Raw genomic sequence first — 14,410 nt, 5'->3', positions numbered from 1 at the left:
CTGCAATGCAAGTGAAAGTGTTCAGGGTTGTTAAAACATGAATGAACATTAGTTGCCTATCCCTGAACCCCACCCAACCAGAAGAAAAATATGTAGGAGTTAATGTCCTGTGAGTAGACCTACTAACGCTGCTTCAACATTTTATCTCCCTGCATTTCCCAGTCAGCCAAGGTGCCCACTGCAGGCAAGCAGGAGCCTCATGAATATTTTGTAAACCTAGGTGTTAAGATGTAACTGGGACTCCAATGACATGTTAACACAAAATAAAAACTGAAGGCAGACTTCTTCAAACAGCCCAGCAGAGAAAACTGTGATTGGCTACAGGATTGCAAGTGGCCACATGCTGCAGGCACTCAATTCAGTAATAACAGAACGTAATTGAGCTTTTAGCCTTCAAGGTGTTTGTGTAGTTAACTACTTATTCATTTTGTACACTTCACTTTGAGTTGAAGAGGGGATAGGGACTCTTGAGCACAATGGTCGTTACCCTACCTCTGAGCTAAAAGGCCTAGATTCAAGTCTCACCTGTTTCAGAAGAATATTCTGACATGTCTGACCGATGTAGAGGGTGTTTGTGGTGCAATGGTACTGAGACAACTGCTGAGACAGGAGGACCACATTTAAGTCCCATCTGCTCCAGACGTGTGTGGTTATCTCTGAAAATATGATTCGATGATATCTAGAGCAGAAGGGATTTCGACAACTCACCCTCAAGAAACTGGAACAGAGAAAGATGGGTGCCATTCTAAATGTACTGTATTGGGTGCAGGAAGAGGGAGAGAAGCAATGTCAGTGATACCTTCAACTTGCAGAAGCAGCCATGCTTGGTGCACTCCAAATATAGCAACTCACAAAACCCATTTTCAGATGGTTTCACAACACAAAAGGGTTCCCGGGTTAAGAGTCACCTATCACAACGTGTGCGAGAGCTGTAGCAAAGGAACCTGCACTTGACAGAGCAGATACTGGCTAATCTCTACAAACTGATGCTTGGTCAACCAGGAGTGCTTGGAACACCTGTGTCTGTCAGGATTACCATTACTCTCAGTTCTTATGTTTATGGCTTCTTCCAGGTTACTGTTTCAAGATCCTCACATTTTGCTGCTGCAAATAAACCAAAGATGCAATATTTTTAACGTCCTCTTTGCAATGTATGACAATAGTCAGATTAAGTGCCATAAAATTGATAGCAGTGAATACACTTAAGGCATACCTTTCTGTACTAAACATGGTTCTCATCGGCTTTAACAGGGATTTTTTTATCCCACCAGAGGATGTGAGCATGTCCTGCAGAGGAAAGAATGGTGTCTACTGTAAAAGAAAGTGGAGATGAAGTTGTGACTTATGCATGTAATTAGGAAGCTGAGAGAAGAAAGACACGATGTTAAGAAATTGAAATTGTGTTAAATTTGAAGTGAGTGGCTTGAGCGTAAATTATGGAGGGAATGCACTGCCAAAGCAGTGCAGGTCACGCAATTGAAAATGAATGAGATGAGAATGCATTATTGGGAAGACTGAATGCAACAGGTGACACAAGAGGAGAGCTGCTATATTTGTCCTTTTGATCAGTGATGAGGGCAGTCTTGCAGTTAGGGTGAATGGACTGAATGGTAGAGGAAGGAGGGGATGAGTATAGGCAACTGAAGACAACAGGAAAGGAGGTGGACTGACCATTCCTGACCTTTTAATGTCAAAGAATCCAGGCACATATTCAGATGCTCAGAGTGGTGCCTTGCTCGGAACTTCCTTTGTCACCAACAAACAGTAAAATGGCAGTGGTGGATTTTATTTCACCACTTGTGTGAAGACGAAATTTTTCACCCAGCACTGGCTGCTGTATGTGCGCCCCTCCAGGGAGCCATCAGAAAACCCGGAAACAAACTGACTTTCTACTCTGTAATAAACATCAAGAAGCAGGATTTGTCTTGAATGAATGCATTCATCTGTTAAGAGGTAGATTGATGCTTTAGATAGTAACCTGTGATTCCTAACATAATTTAAGGACTCAAAGGCTGCTGCTGACGTAATTGTCCAAACTGCCCTCCAATCAACGAGGCCCCATCATTTTAAATGTTAGGTCTCATGAGCTTACAGATTTCTAATTTCCTTTATACCCTCACTCCTTTCTTCATAGCTCTCAATCCAAGTATGATCCTGCACAGTGTTAAAATTCACTGTCTCTCATTCTTGCACAGACTCTCTAAACAGCAGTCATCTTCTGTGTGAAACAATTTGGAAAGGAAGTTCCTTTCCTAGTGAAATAGGAAATGGGATGTATTGGTTTGCATAATGCACTGTAAAATATTTGTAAATGAGGACAGTGATATATGCAAGAGAAAGCTGGCAGATTGGTTGACAATGTTCATTCACAGATCAAATGAATGGGGGTTGAGAGGGTTAGTATGATGATGACATTGAGGAAGATCATATTGATCTTTCAGCATTGATTGACAGTAAAACACCAGCATCCTGCATGTGAATCTCATGTACTGAGCTCAGAAGGAATTTTTCCACTGCAGCGTTTTAAGTTGCAGTCACAGTAATAGTTTGGTTAGGAATATTGATATGTATTTGAATCCTGAACAGCTATCACATGATTAAAACCACTATTTCAATAGGCCAAATTTCTACAAATTTTTCTCCTACGTTGCACTAATATAACCCATTTTGTTTTGATAAATTACTAAGTATCGAAGAAGAATAAATAGGTATCTTCATCCAACACACCAAAAACGATTAGACTCTGTGATTATACTTTAAAGAAACTATCTTTATTAAAAATGATTTGACAGTTCTGCCTACATAATAAGCGTATTTATCCAGAACGTAGTTGCGAGGTGGAATCGAAATGATCCAGATTCCAGGTAACCTGCGAAAGCTGCAATTTCATCACAATGTTGTACTGAAATTACGAGTGATTGTTTCAGAGGTTCACATCTATTGCTTGGTAAATGCAAACAGAAAAAGGTGTTGAACATTTTCCAATAAAGACAGTTCACCTTTAAGACTGCTGAAATGTTGGACTGAAGGTTGCTTTTGTTGACTTTGTGTAAGTGCTGTTTAACTGCTTTACAAAACTTGTTGGCTATTAATTACTCATTCTGTAATTTGGCTGTACTGTAATTGTGCATTAGGATACAAGTACTGTTCTGTCACTCATCAGAAATGATGCAGTCCCATATTTATGACTTGCCCAATTTATTTTCAGTTGGATTGGAGATGCTATCGTGTCAAAACAAGTAAAAGGCATGGCCCCAAAAAATGTTTATTTTCCTCAATGTTTGAAAGTCTAGCTCCATCAACGACTGCTCCATGACTACAACCATTATTTTTTTCATTTGGATTAATAAAACTCACAACACAGCATCATAATTAAGAGATTTTTTTTCAAATGGAGGATTATCTTAATGAAGCAATAATTAAGGAGGGATCAGTGGGGAGTTTCTGAACTGACTCAACATCCGGCAAATGGAATCTGCTCTGTAAGCAGCACAAAACACCATGACTTTGATTCCTTGGGAAATTTAGGAATGCGGTTCATTAAAATAAAAAAAAGAGTTGTTGAGATTCTGCAAGGTAGTATTACTATGTTATTTTCTTCACTTCTGTTAAATCAAGTGTTGTGATCAGTTTTCAGTAGCATTTGATCAGCGATGCAATCACTAGACTCTCTTCTCCTTGCTATCTTATCAGGCAGTCTGTCAGACACCATTGCCCCTTTCATATGAACTTGCAGGTGGCACAGACAATACCCGTCTGTCACTTTGAAACCTCAGATACGTCCCTTCCAATCTTTCAATTCTTTCAAGTATTAACACATTCTGCTGAAAGTGACAACTGGAAGAGGAAATGTAATTCTGTCCCATGAGGTCTCAGGCCCCAGCAGATGACCAGCGTTGGTGACTGCAATCACAATAAGCAGCCACCACTGCTGATTGCCAGGCTTTTGTCACACCATGAGATCTTAATCAATCTAACTCTGACCCCTAATGACAGGAGGAAGATGGATGAGGAAGTAAGTGACCCTTGACCCCTGCTCCATAATTGTCCCGTCAGAGTCCTCTCATGCAAAAACAATAGGGGCAGTTCCTATTCAAAAAGATTCAAACAGTCAGTTTTACTTGAATCAAATGGGGCTGGGGTGGGTGGAGGTGGTGGGGAGGGGGGAGGGGGGGGCGAGTATATAGGGGAAGTGTAGGTTGGGGGAGGGGGGGGGTGGAGAATGAACCCTGGTCCCCTACAGAGACACCTTGTCAATTATGTCACAGCAAAAGTTGGATTTTTACATTTATGAAAAAAAAGATAATCTATTTAACTTTATAAAACAAAATGAACTTCAGATTGAAGACAGAAGGTAACAAAATGATCTTTAGCCCTTTTGGAAATGTGCATCATCACTTTATTATACCTAATGTAGCCTTCTTGGCTTGATCAAAAAACTGCATCAATTGCATTAGAATTTTTTTAAAAAAGTGGTTACAATTTGAATGGTCTTTCAATATTGAATTATGCCCTTAACCCTCACTTCTTCCTATAAATTACATTGCTTTTTATTTCGCAAGAACTGCAATGACTGATCTGAAACTGGAGGATAATTTATCACTGGATTATCAATTACAATATTCTGATTCATCCTCTTTAAATGACAATGTAGTTTCAGAAAAAGGATAGGATGATAAATTCTACTGGTGCTGTATCTGTGCCAAGTTCAAAGAGTGGCCTGGATTCTGTCACTCAATAAAACATTTGGTTATGCTCAAGGATAGAACTGTACTCTCTTCTATATTGTCCATTAGTATCTGTCACAAGGCTCTTTTTGAACAGAGCAACATAATTAGCTACACAAAATGTTAATACAAGTTTAAAAAAAACTCATTCTGTTATTAAATCAGGACAATCCAATAATGATCCATTCAGCTCCATATCTTCAACTCTTGATCATCCCCAGTATGGCCAAACTAGATAGATTACAAATTCTATGAAATAAATGAAAAAGGTGGCTGGTAATTCTTTTCCCACATTAAAATGTAGTGAACCCAAACAGTACAACTCATGGAAAAGGGAATGTAGGGATACTTAAAGATTGAAATTATGTAAGAAAATAAAGCACTTCTGGTTAAAACTATTAAATGGATTTGACAGACATTTTGCAATTTCATGGTGCTCCAGCTTTTTCTTAAAGTGTAATTTTACTGTACACACATGTACACACATGTACACAAGCACTATGATTACATTATTTTTTTGTTAGCAGCTCAAATCAAAAAAAATTCATTAATTTCTAAAATTAGATTATTCACTGTAAAAATGGTTTCATACCATTCCTTTTGATCCTCATGTTACATACTGTATTTTCTTTTCTTTAGCAGAAACCAAATGATATTCTGTTAAATCAGTGTGTAATGTTCCTAATCTAAAACCTCTACTAAAAAAGAATCAATTTTTTTTATCATTAACATTTTTTTTGGGGGGGGTGTCACTTGAACTTTGCACTTACCTTTAGATGCATTAACTACAATGGAAATTTGCAGCAACAATTCCTCATTAATCAACAAGATTGCGATGTTTAGATAAATGATATCATGATAAATGATAAATTAACATTTTTACAAAAATATAGTTATACTAAAATATCATTGTAACTTTATGTCCTTGTGAATGATACGATATTGGAACAGAAGTCAGTATGGCATCACCATGACCAACAAGAGGTTACTTACAAATGAGTTACATCAAGGAATTAGACACAAGCCCAGTGACATATCATCGAATACCAGTTTCAAGGACAATCTATTTTTTAAATATTAAATTGTTAATTACATTTTTCCATCTTTTAATGTCCCACTGGACCAGCTAATTATCCCTGTTTACACCATACAATCTTATCACTAACGAAATTACTTATGTACAAAGTCAAAATGAAGTAAGTTCAAATATACTATTGTATCCTACCTTGGCACTCTCCATTCTGTTCTTCATATCCAGTGTTACACAGGCAGTTGCCAATGGGCACGAGCCATTCTCCATCCGCACCACAATACATTTTTGGCTCATCTTTTTCCTCAGAGTTGTTCACACATGAACCACGGACTTCCACAAGGGATGAGGTGTCAGCGCCTGTGATGGTATCTGGGAACTGTGCCAAGTTGTGTACTGTCAGTGGGCATTTCTTGTAGAAAACACGGACAGATACCAAGGCAATGCAGGCACCTACGTCTTGAAATGCCAAGTAGAAGCCTTTCTTAGTCAGTGGTCCTACATCCCGGACTTCAGTATTCAATTTCATCACACGATCGCCAATATCGACTTGGGTAAAACTCTCATCAGCTGCAATGGTGTCAATCTTTATGTACCGGTTTTCTGAGATATACCACTCATTATCGTTATTTGACTCAAAGTAAAATAGGTTAAATGTCTCTTTGCATGTTCCCATGACACCTGGCAGACTGTTGCAGTCCCTAAGGGTAAACTTAATCTCTATGTAAACTCTCTGGGCTCCCTCACGAGGGACCCAATCAGTCCTCAGCCAGTTATTTTGATTTGCTTCCATTACATTGCAGACCTGGTACGTACGAATTGGAGTATTCTTCTCATCCATGATACTTACTTCCTCCCACTGTTAAAACAAATGCATCCATCTTTTACTTCCATGTCTACATACAATGGTGTATTGCAATTTACCGTCATTAATGTAAAATTACACACTGCAAGCATTTCTCCAAAAGTGTAATCTACATTGCCCAAGACTTTGTCTCATTCTGCTTTCGATAAAACCAGTCATGATGGACATTAAATGGAGCTGGTTGGTTAAACATTGAGTAAATAACATACATTTTTGTACATCAAATAATTACAGGTATTATAAGGTGCTTTCTGAAGGGAGAGGCAGATGCCATGGAACAATAAAATTTTAAGGGAGATGACTGATGGTGACATAGGCTTCCAGACATTTCTTGATGATGAACCGTAAAATCAATGCAGAAGGATACAGCCATGGGAAAGGGATGGACAAAATGTGCAAGGTACTTGGGATAGAACGACAGAGGATGGAAACAGTACTGGAAAATGTTGCAGAGGTGGCTTTGTAAAAGCTAAAAAAAAATTGGTAATTTATGGGCATAATCAGAAGTCGAGGGTAGTGAGTTTTGAATGAATCCCAATTTATTTATGGTGGAACCAATTTGATCAATAACTCGTTGCAGTACAGTTTTTAAAAGAAAACTGCTGTAAATATGTAGTTGAATTGTTTTAAAACAGATTGCTTTTAAAAAAAAAGTTACGTCATGACAATACACTGCATTTACATTCATAATCAGTCTGCATGTATTTGTTTCAAACGGGAAAGGATGAGTTGTGTGCTCAGTGCAGAATATAGCCTGGATTCGGATGGTATTTAACTGAAGGCTGAGCGTAACCTTTCATTCCGCATTTGTCAGTGTGGCTGGTTAGGTTTAATTAGAGAAAGTGGAGACAGTGCACCTGCTGTCTTGCCACACATGAATCCTCATGTCAGTCCCATAATATCTCGGTCATTACCCTGACTTGCCGTGGAATTAATAAAGATTCAGTGGCCATCGCGCCATTCGGAGCTCCCGGGAGATTGGGTACCAGGGTTTAATTTATCAGCAATGTGTTAAATCTTGTTAGAGACAAAACGATAAACTCTAATTAGAAGCTGGCTTCAAATCAAGCTACACGGCAGGGTCACGTCTGCCTCTCATCCCCGACAACCTTCATCAACTGCTCAGAATAATTGTATGCTGCTCAAACCACTCCAGTGCCTCGCCGCCCGTGTTAATTAATTTTAAGCGCTCATATACATTTTTAAAAAGGTACAAGTACAGATTTTTTTTTCCATTGCGTTTATTGTAAATCATACATTTCGGGGTAAATACTGTTGGTTGCTTCACCATGTTATGACAACTTGTATTTGAAAACGTAAAGTCAATTTTTTTCCCCTGTATTATATTAAAACACTGACCCAGGGAAATCTAAAGAAATGCGTCACTTTGTGCGGCGGGGAAACAGGGGCCTGTTTAATTTTTCACAAGGGTTTATAAATAGAGTTGAAGCACCTGTTGTGGAAGCAACCAACCTCTCAATTAAATGAAAAGCGTTTCAATGTTAAACTCCGTTGTGTAAATAATAAACAACAAAAAAGTGTCCTATCCGCCCGCAGCTATGGCCACGAGCAGACTTTAGGAACTGGCCCATCAGTCAGACTCATATCGGTTCATTAAAGATTGCCATGCTCTACCGCCTCCACTCCAGCTCCTCTGAGATGAGACAGTTCCCTCTGCAGCCAGTGGCCTTGCCTGGGATGTTTGCTTCGAATGGGGATGTCTGACTCTGACTGAGATAAAAATTACCCACCGCCCAGCGAAAGGAGGACACTGGCTGGCAGACGGTGCTTTGCTACTGTCTCACCCCCCACTCTGCTGTCAACCGGCCTGGAACCGGGATTCCCGTTCCACAGCCAGCAACGCGCAAATGCAAGGGAAAGATGCAACCAAAGCTAACCCTCCCTGCCAACCTTCTTCACAAACCACTGTCTGGGTCTGTGCAATAGAATCGGTAATGCAATTCCAATCAGTGAGAGAAATAACGCACTGCAGACGTTTAACGACAACTAAAGCATCGGCAAAGTATTTCGAACTGTGGGAATCTACCTCGATTCAAACTGTATTCGACTATCTCGTTTGCACATTTTCTTAGAGGGAAATTGGAAAGAAAATTTGCCATTCTTTCCCTAAAAAATAAGAGGATTCAGGCTCGGTTGTTTGCCTACACAGTGTCGTGGGGAAGAGTTGCAATGGCTAGTCCTTTAGCCTGGGTCGATGGCACAAGTTGCCTCGCTTCTGTCTGCCAATTGTCGCTTGTCTCGAAGTGAAGGTGGGGCGGAGGTCTGACTTCCCCCCCAGCTCCCCGAACTTAGCACCAGGCACCGGTCAGCCCCCCCCCCCCCCAACTGCACCCACAAATGGAATCACTCCCACATTCAACCGGTGCCCACCGTCCAGCCACTTTCCCGCTGGTTGTGATCCACCCTTCAGTAATTGCCTGAATGATGACTGCGTGGGTTCTTCCGAGGTATTTGGAGTCGGTTTTAACAGCGAGCCATTGTGACTGTGTACTCTAACCCCGCTCTGGGTGGACCGGGGGGGGGGGGGGGGGGAGGATCTCATGAGTTGATCATGGGCTTTCGGAACCATGTGAGCATTGATAAAGGCCACCCCGTTCTGCTCAACCAGCTCGGCTTTGCCTCTCGGGCTTCTAAGGCTGGATCGCTCCCTCCCCTTCGGGGGGAGGTATCATTCTACACCCCCCCCCCCCGGGACAGAGTGCGATTCAGTTCGGGGGAAGGGGAAGAGAAGCCTTTCGGAAACGTGACCCTCCCTCCCCCTCCAACAGGGATTTGGCAACGGAATCATTCTCAACCTGCAAAGGAGAGTCTCAACGTTTGGCATACTCACCCCGCCTTCGGAGGGAAACGCCTCCCAGCCCAGCTCGCCCTGGACAGACCTGGAGTCCAACAAAATCACTGCGTGGAGTGAGAGAGCAAGCCATCAGCAGAAATGTAACAGTAAAGAAAGGCTGACACCACCCCCACCCCACCAAAAAAAAACAAAATTCCTGCTTATTTCCAAACACCTTCAACCCAGCGAGAGCATTTCCAGCATGAAAATGTTTGAGTTTGGTAGAAATGGCAACGTTTTTAAGACTGTCCTCTTCAGTGGTTAGCACTGCTGCCTCACAGCGCCTGAGACCCGGGTTCAATTCCCGCCTCAGGCGACTGTCTGTGTGGAGTTTGCACGTTCTCCCCGTGTCTGCGCGGGTTTCCTCCGGGTGCTCCGGTTTCCTCCCACAGTCACAAAGACCTGCAGGTCAGGTGAATTGGCCATGCTAAATTGCCCGTAGTGTTAGGTAAAGGGGTAAATGTAGGGGTATGGGTGGGTTGCGCTTCGGCGGGTCGGTGTGGACTCGTTGGGCCGAAGGGCCTGTTTCCACACTGTAAGTAATCTAATGTTATGCAGAATGTGCGTGCACCGGGCGGTTCGTTAATGCCCACTCCCTGACTGGGCGGTAGTGTTCAGCGACACTCACGACCCCAGCGGTCAGTGTTTTTCGGTGTGATTGAAAGAACAGGGCTTGACTTGATCTAGTGGAGGCAGGGTTTCAACGGTCAGGTAGGAAGCCCGCACTCGCTCCCTGTCACTAACTCTTGGCAAGGACAAGGGGAGACAGAGAAGAATATTCATTGGAAGAACTCGGGTCTGTCAAGCGGTACAGTGTGTAAGATCAACCCCCTCAACCCCAATCTGGGGGGCTTCAGGAAGCAAGGAGCCAATGGATGTTTGATAGGAGAGTGGGAAATTTCCTCCTAACACATGATTTTCCTCAGGGCGAGAGCACCTCTGAATGCCAGCCGCAATTGTTAGAGGGGCACCGTTATCGAGTGCCCCCCCCCAGCAATGCCTGAGTTCAGGAATTGTTAGAAAGCACCCACTTAACTTCTGCTAACTGGCACCTGACTGGGCACAGCGGGGGAGGGGGTGGGGGAGGTTGCAGGGGAAAGTGGGTGAAGGGACTGAATGCCACTCCCGGGGGCGGAGTGACTGTGAATTACTGACTGGCTGTGCTGGAGATGTGCTGAAACATGGGCTACACTGCGGGAGGACAATGAAGGACAGAGGACATGGTCTGAATATTGAACAGAGCTCGCCGCAAAACCAGAATCTCTGCCTTTTGTGTTTCTCTCTGCCCCAAACACCCAGAAAAAAACTTTTTAAAAAGCACTTAAGGAAAACAGTTAACCCGCTGTTGCTTCATTTCAATGACCCGATTGCTGTGAAAAGTGTGTGTTTTCCCTCAAATATAGCAACCTTGTAAAATCCCCATTCAGATGGCAACGCTGCGCAACCTTGAACTGTTTCTTATTTCCAACGCTCGAGTTCTTTGCTCGGTGTGAGCAGCCGAACACACACACACGCACACAAATGCTGGTCATTTTGTGAACGCAGCTCCCACGGTCGATTCCTGAAGGTGTTGGGTTAGGGTCGGGACTGCGGAAGGTGTGGACTGTCCTTCATGTACTGAGGGAGGGGAAGGGGGCACCCCTCTGACCAAGAAGGGCACTTCCCTGGGACAGACGGGGTAAAAGAGTTGGAGGGGAGCCCGCTCGAACAGTTTAAATAGGTTCGGGAGAGCGAGCTGGCCCGTGGAGCAAAAGCCATGGAGAAAGAGGGAAGGAGTGAGGGAGAGAAAGGTGGGCAGACTTTAAGAGCAAGGCTCTGGGTATCTGCCTTTCTGCTCCTGCGCTGCCCTCCCAACGTTGTGTGTGCTATTGCCCCAGTGCACTGGCTGGGAGCAGGGGAACGCTCCGCTCCAAGTTCACAAATCCTCCCAAGTTCCGCAGTGGGGAGGTGGGGGGAGACGATCCGACTTACCCTGGTTGGGCGGATGGAGCTTGGAGGTGTAGAAAGCGGCAGCAGTGCGGAGGGCGAGCGCCCAGGCGGTAAACTGTACAATCCAGGCCATCACTCTCCTCTCTCTCGGCCCGCCTGCCTGCCCAGTTTCCCGGTGGAATAGTGAGTGGACTTTGGGAGCTGCAGTTTGTAGACATTGCCGGGGAGGGCGGGGACTGAGACTGACGTCAGCCGTCAATCAAACCGATCTCAGTCAAAATACCCCCCCCCCTCAACACAGTCCTGAGTTAGCCTTCAGAATGAGGGTAGGAGGTAAACCCTCAAATTATAGCATGGAGATGGTCCCTCTCTCTCACACACGCACTCTCTCTAACAGAGTGCGGCAAATCTCCTTCAATTCTCACATCTGGTTTTGTTGGAGACCTACATCAGTATGTGTGTGTGTGAGAGAGAGAAACGCCAATACACACACACACACATATAACTCCGGACACTGGCTGAACACTCCCAAGCCCCCGCCCCAATCAAAACAACTTGGGACATTTTCTGCACTCTCTCCCCTTTATCATTGGTAAACGTCCTCCCAGGGTAATTATTTTGAGAGTGCACACTCAGGGTTTCGACTCCAGTTTGGCAAATTATTTGAAGGTACATGTTTTCAGCCTTCTGAGTGCAGCACGTGGGCAATACAGGGAACGAGTTCGGAGGAGTCCCAGGGTTTCATGTCGTCCCGTGCTCTGAGCGTTCAAAGGTTGGAATTGCACCGTGTGTCTCCATGTACTCTGCTCACTCTCATGGTTTCACCAACTTGGCTTTAAGCCAATGCCAAAGAACAACCGCTGGCCTGTTACCAGGTCAGGAAGGAAGGATGTTCTACCATACTTCACCAGCGGGATGTGTGTATATTTCCAGGACTGGCATTTTCCTTCTTCTCGTTGCGTCTTATAAATATTTCAATCGTGTGTCATTGGAGTGCCTGAATTTCCCAACAATGGAGGGGTTTTTTTGCGGCAAGAACTATACAATTGTACGTCTGTATTAAGCACTGGTATACTTCCAGCACTGTGGGAGTTATTGGGCATGCCATAAGAATATCTGTTACATTTCACTGGGGGGTTGGTGTGTGGTGGCGGGTGTTGCTTTACTAACTTACTCAACTGGGGCAAAGCATTAACCTCTCGTGTAACTTTTCAGAAGTTGTTTCAATAATGTATTAAGTCTCGGGCCCAGATGGCTGGATCTGACGCCTGTTTCTCATCTCACCCAAACCTGTCTTCTCAGCTTGTCGTCTTGCACCATTTCCATCCAAGTGACGAATGATTCCCGGTCGCTAAGTACAGACAGACGGACTCAGGCTTTGCTGAAATAGTTACAACTGGATGGAAAACGACTGGGTTTGCTCGCATTGCAACTGACCCGCCAGCGCCACCAAGTGGAATCGTTAGAGCGCTTCGCGTTCAATAAAGTTTCGGGAAAGCAACCTCCCAATACCCGGATTAGAACATCAGGTCAGCAAGAGGTTTGAGGCCGGTTCGATGTGCTGTTCACTCACAGCAGAGCGTGAAAACGCAGAAACTAAACCTGCATTTAAACGAATTCCTATTCATTAATAGTGTGGCGAATGAATTGTAACAATACGAATCCTGAGATAGGTTCTCGTATTTAATTGTCTGCAGTCATTTTTGGGTTCACCATAAATTACAACGGGAATATTTAAATTCAACAGATCATATACAGAGAGAGTGTATTTTTTGTCCATGCAAACAGTTCAGTTGCTGATCAGCAGAATTTTTAAAAATATGCTATTATGCAAAGAATGCGACCATCATTTAGCTAGGGTGCAAAATATAGATCGTCTTCATAGGATGTATTCATTGAGATTGATTGAAGCAAATAGCAAAGAAGGAATTTGCAATCTAAATAAATAAACTGCTAATACATTACACAGGATGGGAAACTCTAGTTACGAAGACAGATTGGAGAAGTTAGGACTGCTTTCCGAAGAGATCGCCAAGAAAAAAATTGACCGAAGTCTTCCAAATCATAAAGGTCTGCCCAGAGTCGAGAGGGAGAAACTGACCTACTCATGGAAGGATTGAAAATGATAGGGCACAGGTTGAAAGTAATTTGCAAAAGAAGCAAATGGGATATGAGAAAGATTTTTTCACACCGTAACTCGTTCGGATCCTGAATACACTACCTGTATTGGAAGCAGACTCGATGGAGGCGTTCAACAAAGCATTAGATGATTATTTAAATATAAATAATGTGCAGGGTTATGAGAAGGAAGGAAAATGATATGAGATCATAATGATCATTCAGACATGAAGTTCCTTCTGCAATTTCACAATTCTGTGAGTTTTAAATATATTTTCATTTCCCAATTAAAGTCACGAATTGAATTTATCCACCCCAACTTGAAGGAGTTGCAAGCAAACTTATTTCAAAATCTTAAGATCTTAACCTTTTTAAGTAACCTAGAAATTAATCCTGACATTTTGGGTAGACCATCTAAAAGAAAGCTGACTGAAGAGTTATGCTCTCGATATAATAGTAAATCAAGGCCTTTTTGTTCTGGTTTAGCTAGATCCTATCCCAAGATATTATTCAAAAAGTAATACATAACTGACCTGGCCAACATTTCCACACACACCCACCACCATCCATTCCCCTTTGAACAACATCCGTCCCTTATCCCACACCATAGATTTACTGGTCATCCTTGGGATCCCACTGTGCACAGCATGGCTTCTTAAGGAGACATACTACAAATAAAATGGTTGTGGTTTTCTTCAGAAACTTTCAGAGAAACATTTTGGAGATAAAGGACTACATATATATCTTTATTTACAGGTTCAAATAAAACTCAGGCACTAAAATTTGCATTCACTTAACCACAGGTTTGTCATTACTGCTGCAGTTATACATCTCCATTTAATTTATTTGAATATACCCAAAATTTGTTATCCTATATGTTAGCATTT

The 14,410-nt window shown here is 42.8% G+C and overlaps 1 protein-coding gene across 3 annotated transcripts in view; it reads right to left on the bottom strand.

Annotated features, from left to right (window-relative positions):
* The window catches only part of epha4a (eph receptor A4a), a 103,112-nt gene extending 91,385 nt beyond the window's left edge, over positions 1–11,727 (bottom strand). The window contains exons 1-4 of one of the 3 annotated variants that reach the window (XM_060834865.1): positions 11,448–11,727; positions 9,474–9,541; positions 5,953–6,616; positions 4,912–4,976 (exon numbers count right to left, since the gene is read on the bottom strand). In XM_060834865.1, the coding sequence (XP_060690848.1) occupies positions 4,939–4,976; positions 5,953–6,616; positions 9,474–9,541; positions 11,448–11,538 (861 nt within the window). In that variant the 5' untranslated portion in view covers positions 11,539–11,727 and the 3' untranslated portion in view covers positions 4,912–4,938. Of the gene's footprint in view, positions 1–4,911; positions 4,977–5,952; positions 6,617–9,473; positions 9,542–11,447 lie in introns of those variants that run through there. The other 2 variants (XM_060834864.1, XM_060834863.1) reach the window with 2 other exon arrangements.
* Positions 11,728–14,410: the final 2,683 nt, after the last annotated feature.

Source organism: Hemiscyllium ocellatum, chromosome 13, assembly GCF_020745735.1.
Source record: "Hemiscyllium ocellatum isolate sHemOce1 chromosome 13, sHemOce1.pat.X.cur, whole genome shotgun sequence".
In the NCBI taxonomy this organism is placed as follows: domain Eukaryota; kingdom Metazoa; phylum Chordata; class Chondrichthyes; order Orectolobiformes; family Hemiscylliidae; genus Hemiscyllium; species Hemiscyllium ocellatum.
The sequence above is the reverse complement of the archived record's forward strand: the minus strand, read 5'-3'. Positions and strand labels throughout refer to the sequence as shown.